This window comes from Pristiophorus japonicus, chromosome 5 (genome assembly GCF_044704955.1).
Source record: "Pristiophorus japonicus isolate sPriJap1 chromosome 5, sPriJap1.hap1, whole genome shotgun sequence".
Taxonomy (NCBI): domain Eukaryota; kingdom Metazoa; phylum Chordata; class Chondrichthyes; family Pristiophoridae; genus Pristiophorus; species Pristiophorus japonicus.
In genome coordinates this window covers 35,007,074-35,021,745 of record NC_091981.1, presented here as the reverse complement: position 1 = coordinate 35,021,745, position 14,672 = coordinate 35,007,074, and the positions used below count along the sequence as shown (strand labels likewise).

The 14,672-nt window shown below is 42.2% G+C and overlaps 1 protein-coding gene across 9 annotated transcripts in view; it reads left to right on the top strand.

The window, feature by feature from the left end:
• Positions 1-14,672, top strand: part of slc12a7b (solute carrier family 12 member 7b) — a 385,059-nt gene that overhangs the window by 232,471 nt on the left and 137,916 nt on the right. The window contains exon 1 of one of the 9 annotated variants that reach the window (XM_070880505.1): positions 646-705. The exons of the other annotated variants lie outside the window; for them this stretch is intronic. Within the exon in view, the coding sequence (XP_070736606.1) occupies positions 666-705 (40 nt within the window). The 5' untranslated portion in view covers positions 646-665. Of the gene's footprint in view, positions 1-645; positions 706-14,672 lie in introns of those variants that run through there. 9 annotated transcript variants of the gene reach the window in all.

The window sequence follows — 14,672 nt, the reverse complement described above, 5'->3', positions numbered from 1 at the left end:
ATTGTTTAGGTTGCTCATTACTTTAATGTACGCTCCTGAAATTAATTTTTAAAATGATAGTCCATTTTTCGTTTTGTCTAAAAAAAAAACCTTATTGGGGCTCTAAAAATATAAACCAACAGTCAATCAAATCACTTCATCCTCTTATAACACTTTAAATGTAGTGTAATCTTGTAACCCAGAATTGCAGTTCTATAATACGTCAGTAGTATAAGACTATTGCTTAACCCCGTAGGGATATAAAGTGTAATTATAGAGCAGCAGCACAAGCGTGCGTTAAGGTACAATAGAATTCTCTTGCTTTATAAATATTACTTCCTCCTTCCCTTAATTATTCTCCCTCCTCACCACCCCCACCACCCCCCAAGCTCCCGCCCCAAAGTACCTTGGTTTGTGGGTTATATTGTATCGCTCGATGAGGTCCCGAAGCTGATTTGTGTCAGAGAATGTAACCACTGCTGCACTGCAGCTCTGCTCCACATTGTGGGTATAAACTGCGTACTCCCTGGATGATTCGCTTCACTGCTCTTCACCCAGAGATAGTGGATTAGACACGAGGTCCTGCTCCCCCCCCCCCCCCCCAATCCTGGAGACGGGCAGGCACTTGTCACCTCTCTCTGCTTTTCCACGGCACATTGAAGAGGAACAATAGACCCCGGCGCGACATGAATGAGCAGGATGATGGGGAAGGTTGTTCCAGCCTGGGTGAGTGCGAGACTACAGAATGATGCAGCTGCTGACTGCATTTTCTTTTTTTGTTTCTTTATGTGCCTATTTTGTTCTCTACACCTAACCCCAGAATGATGTTTTGAGAGGGCAGGACTCACGAGGTTAAAAGCATCTTGCTACGGCAAAAAGCAATTTGTCAAAGCCTTTGTGAGCTCTTCTGTGCTGGTGAGGCAAGCCTCTCTCCTTGTGTAGCACTGAGCTTCACTTGACGTGTTGAACTGTTTTAATTTTAAATATGTGGCTTCTACTGATGTTTCAAGAGATGTGCTCGCTGTCTGATTTTGGCTTCATCTTTCTGCTCGCTGATGAGAAGCAAGTGCGAAAGGGATAAATGTGTGTTTCAGTTCTATAAAGGGATTAAATGCCAGCAATTGTCCTTCGTCCTGCCTTAATTTAGCAGAAGGAAACCTTTAAGGTCTGTAGTTAAATTGCAGCATGCTGCTGTTTGTTGAAGTTTGCTCCTGGTTCTAGTGTCTGTCTGTTACGACAAATATTTTTTGTAACATTAAATTTAATGAGTTTCTTGGATTATTGACGACATCCTTTTATCGAGAAATCCAAGTGAAGGTCCGAAGCCCAAGGCATAATTAAAGCTAACAAAAGCCAGTCGCGACATAGCGATTAGTTGACACCAAACTTTGCTTTGAAAAGCTTGGAGATTGTAGGAGGTTTGGGAAAGGTGAAGGACTCCATCATCCGAAGGTCCTAGGCCAGAAGGAACTGAAGTAGGAGATGGTGTGATTAGTCTTGATGATCATTCACTGGAGAATTGGGGAGGAGGAAAAGCGTGTCTTGCGGCATTTCCGTTACTTCAAATGAATGAGCCGAAGGTTCAGCCTACAGCACAGGAGTTGGCCATTCGGCCTGTCGTGTCTGTGCCGGCTCTTTGAAAGATCTGTCCAGTTAGTTCTGCAGCCCTGCAAATTTCTCCTTTGAAGTATAAATCCAATTCCTTTTGAAAGTTACTCGTGAAGCTGCTTCCACCACACTGGGGCAGTGCATTCTGAATCGTAACAACTCGTTGAGTAAAAAAAAATGGTCTCATTTTTACCGCCCCCCCCCCCTCCCCCGGTCCACAGCTGGAACTTTTGCCAATCATCGTAAATCTGTGTCTACTGGTGTCAGTGGAAACTGATTTGTAAACTATAGTAGGTACTGATTTTAAAATGTAAGGTCAGAAAAGAGAAGTTGCAATAGAGGAAAATCTGGAGACTACTGGATGACTGACTTTCTTTTGTGTCCTGTCCAGGGAGATGCTAAAAGGCCCTCCATGTATGTGGGAGCAGTGTTCAAGTCTTTGGCAGATTTGGGCTCCATGGTCTCGCCCCTCCCTATCTCTAATCTCCTTCAGCCTCACAACCCCCACCAGAGGTGTCGGCACTCATCAAGTTCTGCGCTCTTGAGCATCACTGATTTATAACTGCTCTGCCATTGGTGGCTGTGCCTTCAGCTGCCTCGGCCCCAAGCTCTGGAACTCCCTCCCTAAACCTCTCCGCCTCATTACCACTCTATCCTCCTTCAAGACGCTCCTTAAAACCTACCTCTTTGACCAAGCTTTTGGTCATCTGTAATAATTTCTTATCTGGCTCGGTGTCAAATCTATTTTTTTGTCTTGTAACACTCCTGTGAAGTGCCTTGGAACGTTTTACTACATTAAAGGCGCTATATAAATACAAGTTGTTGTTGTTGTTGTGGTGTTGAGGGAAAAGTTTGACTGAGGAAATTAAGTCTCTCAGAGGTAGCTTTAGCAATGTAATTCAAGGTCAGGGGAGATGGTGATCCCAAGAACTACAGCTCAACTGAAAATGGATCAAGGGTGAAGCTATTCAAGTTAAGAGGTGGCAGTTGTTACTTCGACTGGCAAGAAACATTTGGAAACTTTCTGAAGACTCCAATAGTCACATTCTCATCGAGATCCATGGGGGAAGATCATGTACAGTGCTGCTCCTTTTGTGTTGACCCCATCCCGCCCTGTGCATTTCCTGGGAGTTTAATTGTTAAACGTAATGAGATGGTATTGTAAAGGCAGTTTAGAGGTTTAATGTTAAAATTGTATTGACACATGGTTTAAAACCATTAGTTAGCAAACCGTATTTTACAAATAACATGTTCAAGTGTAGCTGAAGTGATAGTCTGTTTGACACCACATGTTTATAAGCAACACTTGCATTTATATAGCGCCTTTCAAGACCTCGGGACCTCTCGAAGTACTTTTTGAAGTGTGGTCCCTGTTGTAATGTAGGAAACGTCGTAGCCAACTTGTGCTCAGCAAGGTCCCACAAACAGCAATGTGATAATGAGCAATTAATCTGTTTTAATGATGTTGGTTGAGGAATAAATATTAACTTGGACACCAGGGAGAACTTGCCTGCTTTTCTTTGAATAGTGCTGTGGGATCTTTTGTGCCTACCTAAGGGGGCATACTCCGTTTAACAACTCATCCAAAAGGCGGCATCTTCGACAGTGCAGCACTCCCTCGGTATTGCACTGGAGTGTCAGCCTAGATTTATGTGCTTGGAGTGGGACTTGAACCCACAACCTTTAGACTCTGAGGCAAGAGGATGACAGTCACCCTTTCATGTTTGCAATTCCCTTGGAGAATGTATTAATTTGTAAAGGAATCCCTTTATAAGATGTTAGCGCTGTAACTTAAATCTCCGGTTTTGTGTTTTTAATTGGAAACTATTTCACTAACGTGTCACTCGGGGTAATGGCTGTAACTAAGCATGAACTCGGCAAGTAGAGGTCATGGAGATCAGAAAATAAAATCGGATATGACCCAAAATTATGGGATCACATGATTGGCCTCAAATCCTAATGGATTGTGCTGACGGTGCTGCCCTGGATCTGAAGGTCTCTGTGCCAAGTGGTATATTTGACAGAAACTAGACCTGAGCTAAGAGAGAGGAATGGGAGAAAAATCACCCATAGTCGCTAAAAATCGTTTCCTGCTTCTGTTCACCATCCAGTGACTGCTGCTGGTTAGTGTACACATCAGGTGAGAGCAGGATCAAGCTTAGCTGTGATTCCTTCATCTGTGGAATATCCTGCTAAAGGTCACTCTTCAGATTTACACAGGAAGAATGGTCACTCTTGCAAGGTACTTGGAGGCCTCCCAGCACATTGGAACCACATACCAGCAAGACTAGGTGTCATCAGGAGAATAGAGGCAAAAATTTGGTAGAAAAATGTCTTGGAAAGGTTTTGATGTGGATAACGGGCTATAGTCATAGTTATGAACAATCTGGGCCTGTGACTTAATTCCTCCATTCTGGCTCTAAACTTATAAATGCCCCTCCTCTCGCCTCCCCTCCCCTCCCCTGTCCTTTTCAACTCTGCAACTGGGAACGTAGGTTACAATTGACTGTTGGCTTCTTCACTCAGTGAAATGGGCTTCCTGCAGTTGACCATGAAGGTTTCTCTGCTGTTAGGTGTTTATAATTTTTGTTTCTGGTTTGATTTTCCTCATCCTTAGACGCAGGAGGAACTACACGACTGACTTCAAACCTTAAATAAGAGGCAAGGAGATTAGATGCTATTTGTATTGGGGTTGGGGACTGAAATGGGAAGGAATGAAGCAGAGATTTGAAAGCTGTTAAAGATCTTACTGCCTTGCTCCATATTTCTCTGTGATGGCGAGCAATGCAATGTAGAGAGTACATTGTAGAGAGATGACTGTAAACTGATAGGATAGAAAGAACTTGCATTCACATAGGGCCTTTCATGTTCTCAGGAAATCCTAAAACACTTCATTGCTAATGAATTTCTTTTGAAGTGTAGCCACTGTTCTGTAGACAAACACAGCAGCCAATTTGTGCACACGGTGGCTAATTTGTGCAAAGTCCCAAGAACAGCAAGTGAAAGAATCTGTTGGTGGTGATTGAGGGATGAATGTTGACCAGGATACCAGCAGAACTCTCCTGCGCTAATCCAGATAGTGCCATGGGACCTTTTAAATCCTGCTGAACAGAGTAGTGAGCTGTTCTGTTCTCAATAGTATGGTGTATAGTGTAGTGTAATACTGCTTTCTCACTATGCTGACCTGCACTAGTGGAGCAAACTAACGCGTGGCTGCAACCCAAAAGTAAACTTGATGGATTGACTGTAGACAGTGGCTGGGAAGACCTGTCCTTGATGGGTCTCACCAGCCAGTAAACGTATTGCTGCGTTTCAGCCGGTTACATGAGTGCTTTGATGGGGAATCACTGGTACTAGAATACATTTTGTACAACAAAAAAGCCGCTCAAGTCTATTGTCGTGCAAGGGTTTAATTGCGTCAGTATGGAGTGAATTTAGATCTACAATGGCTCCTTGTGTCCAAAATGTTTGTTTTTACCTCTTCACTTTTGCATCAAACAAGTATTACCATTATTAGATAACTGTTGTCAGTCTAGGAAACATTAAGTGGTGTCGTTGATTCTAAACCGCTTGCAAAGTAGTTCAATGCCTATATGGTGATTACATTTGACCAATTTTTTTTTTCCAACTTGCCATGTGATTCCAGTGTATAACTGCCCTGGTGGGAAAAGACCTGCCAGGTGAGGGTCAGCTAAACCAGCAGCAATTCCAGTACTGAGACAGCAAAGATCCGCAGATAGGCTAAAATGTTATCCTGTCTCTGAATTACAATTATTATAATATAGCTAGTGCTTCAAGAAAGGGAAGGAGAGTTATTACCGAATTGGAACTGGCCAAGCATTACTGTGTGTTTGTTTGTGTGCGTGTCCGTGGTTCAGACTACTAACAGTAGCTATGGTTGATGAGACTCCACTCTCGTCCCTTCTCCTACCTTGCCTTGCACTATGGGGGGTGGGTTACATGGATATTGGCAACCATATAATGCCTCATACAGCCTGCATGGCTGTTGTTCATATGAGCTTGAACAGTGAGCCCCGGTGGGCCTTGTCACTGTTAACAGCAGCTGATCTTCACACCACATCTGCACATGGGTTCATTTTCCCTTTGCAATCATTACTGGATGGCGGCAAGAGACTAACCCAGCTGAATTTCCAGTCCTTCGCCCGAGGACACTGAAGATAGCTGTGGTGCTTCCCTCTTTGATTTGAGCTCAGATAACTAAATGGAGACCAAACATTGAAGCTGGCAGTCTCCTGGCCTGAATGACTCTCTATCATATCTGGAGATTACCAAAAATAACAACTTGCATTTGTATCGTGCATTTAATGTCGTAAACGTTCCAAGGTGCTTCATAGGATCTTTGAGACAAATTTTGACACCGAGTCACTTAAGGAGATATTGGGACAGGTGAGAAACAGCTTGGTGAAAGATGTAGACAATAGGAGGAGAGAGTGGTTTCGGGAGGGAATTCCAGAGCATAGAGCCTCGGCAGCTGCAGGCCTGGCCGCCAATGGTGGAAGAATGAAAATCGGAGATCTGCAAAATTTGAAGGAGCACAGAAGGTTGTAGAGCTGGAGGAGATGGGGAGGGGCGAGGCCATGGAGATACTTGAAAACAAGGATGAAAATTTTAAAATTGCAATGTTGCTCAACTTGAAGACAATGTAGGGGATGATTAGTGAACGGGATTTGGTGCGAGTTAGGATAGGGATAGCAGAGTTTTGGATGAGCTCAAGTTTAGAGAGGATGCAAGGTAGGGGGCTGGCCAGAAGAGCATTGGAATAGAATCAAACATTAAAGCTGAAGTTTTCCTGGATTGTATGGTTCAGTACCATATCAGGAGATGTGACTACATACTGACCCTTCGGGGAGGAACTCACAGTAAATTAGTTAGCAAATGTTCTGGACTTTGTTTTACCGTGCTCAACATAAAAATGTGAATGAAACTCTGCACACGTCTTTAATGTACATGGTGGACAGCCTGTTTGTTGGCAGTGTATGTTCGAATCCCGCCACTTCCTGTTATTGGGAATGAGAGTTGAAACAAACTCGGGTTCACACAGGTATATAGTTATTCTTGCAAGTTGTGCCTCAAACCTTGTGGGCTAGAATTTCCAATGGCTTACTGCTTGGTTTCTGGGTGTTGTTGGCCATTGTAGGCGGTAATCAGGAGAGCAGAAAATTCCTGACCTGAGATACGCTGGTGGTTTCGAAGTCCTGCTAGGGCGCGGACCGCCGTTGTGCAATGTTCACAGATTGTCCTGGCGTGATGTTTGGCTGAGTGGTGACCCGTAGGTAAGTATTTTTCTTAAAACTCCCTCAAGGATCAGCGGAACTGGGCGGTAGATAAGTAGGTCTGCAAAAAAAAGGTAAGTGATTGGTTTTTTATGATTTATTTTCAAAATTTGTTGTGATTTAATTTTAAAGTGTCTTGGGAATGTTTTGGGGATTTTTTTAGTTAGATTTTTTGAAAAATTTTTTTTTTTTGATGGTAGGCCCAACTCGCAGCCTCGGATAAATATTTTAAATTTTTCGCCCATTTTCTTCAGGCACTGCCCAATCTACCCTAAATTGTACTTTTTCGGGCCAGATTGGGGGTGCAAGGCCCATGTTTTTCACAGGGCGGATTTAAAAAACAATTTTCAAGAAGTTTTCGCCAGTGATAATCTTCCCAGCCTTAGCGGTTTTTTGGGCGGCAATTGGGCACTGGCGGGCTTTGGGGAAATTCTAGCCCATTGTAACTGATAGTTCTTTAAAAGTTTCAGGGCAGGCATTTTTGTAAGGCTTTAACTAACTGGATAGCTCTTTCAAAGAGCTGGCACAGGCATGTTAGGCTGATTGGCTGTCTTCCGTGCTGTATGATTATAAAATGGGTTGCAGAAAGATTATTGGGAAAAAAGTAGAGATAAAAATGCAAAGGCTAACGCTTGATGTTGGAGGCAAGCTTTGTCAGAAGTGACTAACTACTGAGACAAATGACAGCAAAATGTAGGGTTGCTAAAGTAACTTGTAATCCATTATTGCTAATAAGCCCTAACCTGTTTCCTGGTTAACTCCAATTACAGGGAGCAAGGTATTGTGTTAAAAAGCAATGAAGCTATCTCCTAGATAACTTCAATTACCGGCTACCAGATGCCATTAAAGTCCACTTAAGTCTTCCGCGACCCAATTTTAATGCCATTTGCTGCAGCAATCAAATTGGTTGCACTGAAATTTGGCTAATGACACTCTCCAACTACTTTTTTCTGTCCTCTTGTGCTCCCTTTCTAATAAGCATTGTGTAATGTATGTAGATCATGTATACTAACTAAATAGTCACACAAGGTGTGCCACCAGAGGGCACTGCGGTGGGAGACCTGAGGGTCACCTGCATAGGTGTGCAGGGCCCAGTATAAAAGGCTGCCCACCATGCTTGTGCCTCATTCTGGAGTTACAGTAAATGGGACTAAGGTCACAACAGCTCAAGTACAATACTAGACCTCGTGGAGTCATTCATAAGAATATTAAAGACATAATACATTGCATAACCAATTTTTGATATTTTTTGAGCAAATAACTGCCGATTTCCAAAAGTGCAAATTTGCTGCCTGATCTTAAATCCCCCCCTCACAACTGCAGAGTTGTTGAATCACAGCATAGTGTGATATTGAACATAACAACAACTTGTATTTATATAGCGCCGTTAACGTAGTAAAACGTCTCGACGCTTCACAGGAGTGTTATAAAACAAAACACATACATTTGACACTGAGCCACATAAGAAATGACGGCTAATGATCAAAAGCTTGGTCAAAGAAGTAGGTTTTAAGGAGCATCTTAAAGGAGGAAAGAGAGGCGGACAGCTTTAGGGAGGAAGTTCCAGAGCTTGGGACCTAGGCAACAGAAGGCATAGCCACCGATGGTTGCGCAGTTATAACCAGGGATGCTCAAGAGGGCAGAATTTGAGGAGCGCAGACATCTCTGAGGGGGGGGGGGGGGGGGAGGTTGTGAGGCTAAAAGAGATTGTAAGGATAGGGAGGAGTGAGGCCATGAAGGGATTTGTAAATGAGGATGAGAATTTTGAAATTGAGACGTTGCTTAACCGGGAGCCAACATAGGTCAGCGAGCACAGGGGTGATGGGTGAGCTAGACTTAGTGCGAGTTTGGACACGGGCTGCTTGGTTTTGGGTAACCTCAAGTTTACGTAGGGTAGAATGTAGGAGGTCAGCTCGGAGTGCGTTGGAGTAGTCAAGCCTAGAGGTAACAAAGGCATGGATGAGGGTTTCAGCGGCAGATGAGCTGAGGGCAGGGGCGGAGACTGGCAATGTTATGGAGGTGGAAAAAAACCGTTTTAGTTATGCTGCGAACAAATGCAGGTTCAGTCCCTTGCCTGTGCTGAGTTAACTGATCTTGGTTATGGCATCAAGTGGGATGTTACCGTTGGCCCACCATGGTAAGGGTTTGGGAGAGGGGATGGTGGGACAAGAAATCAGCAAGAGTTGCAGCTCCTAATCATCAGTCAGTGAACTCTGTTGGAAAATATTTATGCTAATGTCGATCAAGACATGATTATGCTTGGGTCTGATGTCACCCACCTGGTAACTTGCTGACACTACCTAGACTCACACCGTCTAGAATGGATGAGGTTCTGGCTGGTTATTCCTAGGAAATCATATCCTAGCTTGTACTACTGCCTGGAGGAATGAAAAGAATTTTGTTGTTGCGTCTTAGCGTAATCTGAAGTGTTGATCTTGCTGCCTCAAACTGGAATAGGCAGTTCTATGAGGGAACAATTGCGTCACAGCCCAGGAATGAGCCTAGTTAGCATTTCTTATGTGGTTATATTTCTATATTGGATTTCCTAGTTTAAGAAATAATTGTTGCCTGAAGGTTAATATGCTATATTAAATGTTTTATTAAAGAAACCTGGAGACATTGTGCTACCAGTGCAGTAATGGAAATCGGCGTGGGGCCATTAGAGGGAGCAACGTGCGGCGGCATACCACTGCAGGGAGCAGCACGTGCTGCTGCAGGAGAGAAATGGCTGACTGCAGTGCGGGCAGGTACAGCAGGAGTAGCAAGGTTGGGGCGAAGGAGCGGCAAGAGTTCGTAGAGGGATGTAATCGGTGCCCAGGAGAGGCGAGAGTTCGGGGTCCAGAAGAGGCGAGGGCCCGGGGGGCAACACAGGCCAACCCACACTGTGATATGTGTGCGCACTAGGTCCATGCAGCAGAGCTGGTCTCCAGTCGTCTTGGTTGATCCTTGCCACTGGACCAAGACCTAGCTCTGTCAAGCCCGTGTGGTGGCTGGTGTGCAACGGCCACCACATGTTTTTAAAAAAAAAAAAATCCATGCACAAGCATCTTCCACCCTTCAAGATGTAGTTTGGGATCCAGAATATTAGGTCCTTCATTGAAATACCTGTGAACTCATCCCTTTTCGTCGTGGAAGCAAGTCATCCTCACTTCGAGGGACTGTCGATGATGATGGTCACTTGTAAGATGCTTATTTACTCTTGTGCTTACCAAGCAAAAGGGTCATAGTGCTGTCACTTTTTTCACTGGATCACTTCCAGTCGAGTATAGCCAGACTTGCTTAGCTGAATAACTCCTTATACCGGCACTCCTGGGTTCTTGTGCATTTCAGCTAGGTTGAAATTCTATCCAGTGCTTGTTGAGGACTGGTATTTTGAGGTACTTATAGTCTTAGTTTAGTTTTGACTTAACAAGATGATTAGATTTAAAAATAGAATATTCATGAGCAAGCGAACTAATCATTATAACATTCATTTTGTACCCTCCCACCAGTAGTAGTGCTACAGTGTATCCACTGGCAGGAGGTTGTTATTACAGCGTGACCTGTTTACATTGACATTTTCCATTATAAATGTGGGCACAGGAAATTATGATAAAGAATTGACAGGAAGTGTGAGCAGCTGTAAGAGTATCCTCGATTGAGCATTTGGTTGTAACAAGCAATGTAACATTTTCAGAGCATGAGCTGTCTTTGTGTTTTTCCCTTCCTGATCTGATTCAGTGTAACTCAGTCTAATTGTTCTTATTTAAGCTGATAAAATGAAATATAAATGAGTAATTCATTAATGCAGTGGTGATTATTGGCACAGTGGACTTGGTTGTGTGTAGGAATTTTTTGGTTTGTCGGATGACAGTGATGTAATACAGTTTCCTCATAATTCAAAGTTGCTTAATTGAAATTATTTAATTCAAATTTTTAGCCTTTAAATCATCAGGAGTATACATTTTTATAAGAGTACAGGCTTTTTTCGTAATTTCTTCAATGAATTCTGGGAATTTGGGTTTTGCTTGCAAGACCGACATTTATTGTCCATTCCTAATTGCCCTGATACAACTGAGCGGTTTGCTACACCACTTCAGTTAAGAGTCGACCACATTGGTGTGGGACTGGAGTCAAGTATATAGCCAGATTGGGTAAAGACGCCAGGTTTCTTTCCCTCGAGGACATTAGTGAACCAATTGGGTTTTTACGATAACCTGATCGTTTCTGGTCCCTTTTTACTGATGATTGACTTTTTATTTCCAGATTTCATCAAATGAATTGATATTCTCAAACTGCCATGTTGGGGTTTGGACTCTCGTTCTGTAGATTGTTAATACCGGCCTCTGGTTTACTAGTCCAATAATCTAACCATTAAGCTACTGTACCCCATGTTCAAAGTTGATTAATTGAAATTATTTAATAATTCAATTTTTAGCCATTAAATGCACTTTCAATTATCAGGAATGCGCTGTATTTTGAAGCACTCCATATCTTATCTTTTTGGCTCATCACCTCCAAAAGTGTACATGAGCACATTTTCTATTCCTGTTGTAAAAGTGCTATGATTTGCTTCTAGGCTTGGAGAGCTTAGCCATTGTTGTAAAAAATGTAGCTATCATAGACTACATCTTCAGTGAAATAATGCAGAGATTGACTCCTTGGCTCATTCCTAAACACATTTAGCATTCTTAGATGGAATTAAATGGCATTTTCTTTTTGTTAAACAGTAATTTTGAATGCTGCCTTGTACAGTTTTCTTGTTAACCATGTTTCGATACAAATTACTTGCGGACATTTCTTTTGTTCACTCTTTTTAAGCACTGCAGCACAAAGGCCCATTCCCTCTGCTTTAAAGTGGCTATTTTCCGCCACTGCGTGATTTCACAGCACGAGGTGTGATTTTAGTTGTGCTTTCATTATCACACTTGCTGTGTCCTAGTTAAATTTGAGCAAGGAAGTCTGTTTAGTTGCAGTTGTCATTACCATTTCATCAGTCTAGACGATTGGAGGGGGAGGGGAAAAAATTGTTGCTTTTTAAGTAATAGCATCCAAGCTTCTGTGTGCTAGCAGTGGATTAAAGGATTATAGTCTGAAGCCCAGAACACGGGTAGTCTTTCATTTAACTGTGTAGAAGCCATTGGTGCATGCACATTTGGGATATCTGGTTTAGCTTTCTGTTTCTGACTTGTATTGGCGAAATTGGAACAATGCCTGAACTTGATACTAAGTTGTGAGAAACCTTCAGAATTGGGAAAAAGTTTGAGGACACTTGAACCTGGTATTTAAATTACAAACGCATACAAACAATGAACATACGAACAATGACGGACATGTAAAGACCCTCTGGTCCATTGAGCCTGTCCCACATAATTGTGTATCCAGGAGGGCGCTGAGCACCTCGAGTCTCAGCCGAGAGCATGCAGAAACCAAGCACAGGCAGCGGAAGGAGCGTGCGGCAAATCAGTCCCACCCACCCTTTCCTTCAACGACTGTCTGTCCCACCTGTGACAGAGACTGTAATTCCTGTATTGGACTGTTCAGTCATCTAAGAATTTGCTTTTAGAGTGGAAGCAAGTCTTCCTCAATTTCGAGGGACTGCCTATGATGATAATGACATAATTGTGATACCTTGTGTATCACAATATATACTCTCCACCCCATCTGAAACCATGTGATCTCTTGGGAGATGAACTGTTGAAAAGCAAGGCTAATGTGCACTTAACAAGCAGGATACTTAATTTTTTAAGAGCATCTGGAATCTAATTAGCCCCTCCCTATTTTTTGTACCATTCTTTAAACTATTCATCCATTGAGAGGGCAGGTGGACAATTTGCTTTCAAGTCTCCCACATTATCACATTGGAGGCTCGGAATGCATGAGAGTAACCGAGGAACAACCCTTTCTTCGCTCCTTCCATTGAGACTTCCCATCTCTTTACTCCTGCCTGGCATGACATATTGGTGCAGTGTGCTTCTGATAATGTCAGGGCCAAAGGACAAAAGTGCAAAATTAATGAACCTCAAATAACAAGACTGGATTTTAGAAATTTCCCCACACAGGAGTGATACATATGTGGGATCGACTCCCATCAAACGCAATTAATTTTGAGCGTACAGTTTCTCCAGTTAATGTAGGGTGACTTCAAAATGGAATTTTCCATTTATGGTCATTGACCAGAGGAATTTCACCCAGTTTGTGTTGACCTTTTGTTTTAATATAAAAGTAGTTAATTATCAATGTTTCTTTCTTGATCGTGTTGTAAAACAAAAACTTAGCAAAATAGTTCAAATGTTCCATTCAGCACTGTTTTTCCCAGGGCTGTAAAAATGGTATGGTTGGAATGGAAAATGTCAATTGTGATGTTAGATTGATGCTGTGGAGTATTTTTTAAAACTCTTATTTGTTTCAGTGATCAGGAGGAAATGTTTTGGGGAATATATTTGGTCATTCACCTCTTTCAGGGCCTTTAAGACGGTGAGAGTTCAGAATGGAACAAATTGTGCAAGGTCGGTAGTCAGGAGCTCACTGATGCTCTCTTCTTGTGTGATTTTAAATTAACAATATTTAATTTAGAATTTTTCCCAATTACTGTCGCAGAGTCTTACTTGGGGTTTTTACAAGCCTGATAGAATTTATGGCTTCTGCGAATTAATGTTTTGAATCGAGAGCCTGGCTCTGCGCCGATGCTCCCTGGCATAGGTTTTCAGACCCAAGGGCCTTGGGTCATGGAGACCAAAAAATGGAACTCAGAGGATCTGTGAAGTAACCAAATTTCTGTCCATTTCTGATGGAGGTATTGTTTTGCCACATTTGGTGTACTAGTATGTTCTGTTGCTCTGGACCAACCCAAGCACTTCTTGCATTGATGGCACTGATTTCCTTTTGAGCAACTGATTGTCTTTGGAAGTTAGGGTAGGGGTTGGGGCTTTTGGGAGTTACATCCACATTTGCAAGAGGTCCCCTGCATAAAACATTTGTAAACCACTGTTTCAAATCAGTGGAGATGTACAGTGCTACAGTGAAAAGGATTGCATGTGGCAAAATACTTTTAAAATTAAAGGTATTCAGCGTGACTTGTCAGGAGGCAAACATTATGACTGTTTTTACATCTTTCTTGTGTGGTGCAGTTCTCATTCCTCAAAAATGTGTTCCCAAAATTGATCAGTCCATAACAGTTATCACATGAAACGCAAGATGACAACCAATCAATGCAAGTTCCTTCTTTCCTTTCTTGTGTTATGTTGCAGTGCCTTGGTTCAGCTCCTCGGGGCTCATGAATGGAAAAGAACACTTTTTTACGTGTACAATATATATTTATCTATATGTATATATGTATTTCAAGTTTGAAAACTTGTATTAACAATGTTACAATTCACTAAAATAAAATGTCCAAAGTAATTGATTCTCAAAAGAACCAGCAGAAATGGTAATTTGGGGGAAAAATATCTAACATTCTGCTTCTACTGGTCAGACTTTTAAAATTATTAAGTAAACGTCAAAAGCTGATGGTGACCAGCATGTTGTATGTTTGTCTATTTTGATTTAATGGCTGTCTCTTTAAAACTTGATGTTGTGAACAGGGTATTGGCTAAATCTTGTACCTAGTTTGTCCTGATACAATTTTGCACAGTTTAAGTTTCCCTGATAACAGGCTGGAGAGTAGGTTGAACACACCTTTTTCAAAAATGTCAAGATTCCACGATTGGTTTTGTTTATATTTGACTGATCCCTTTTAAAAAAATTTGTGAGGTCGGGTAATCCGATTCTACAACAACAAAAACTTGTATTTATATTGCGCCTTTAACATAG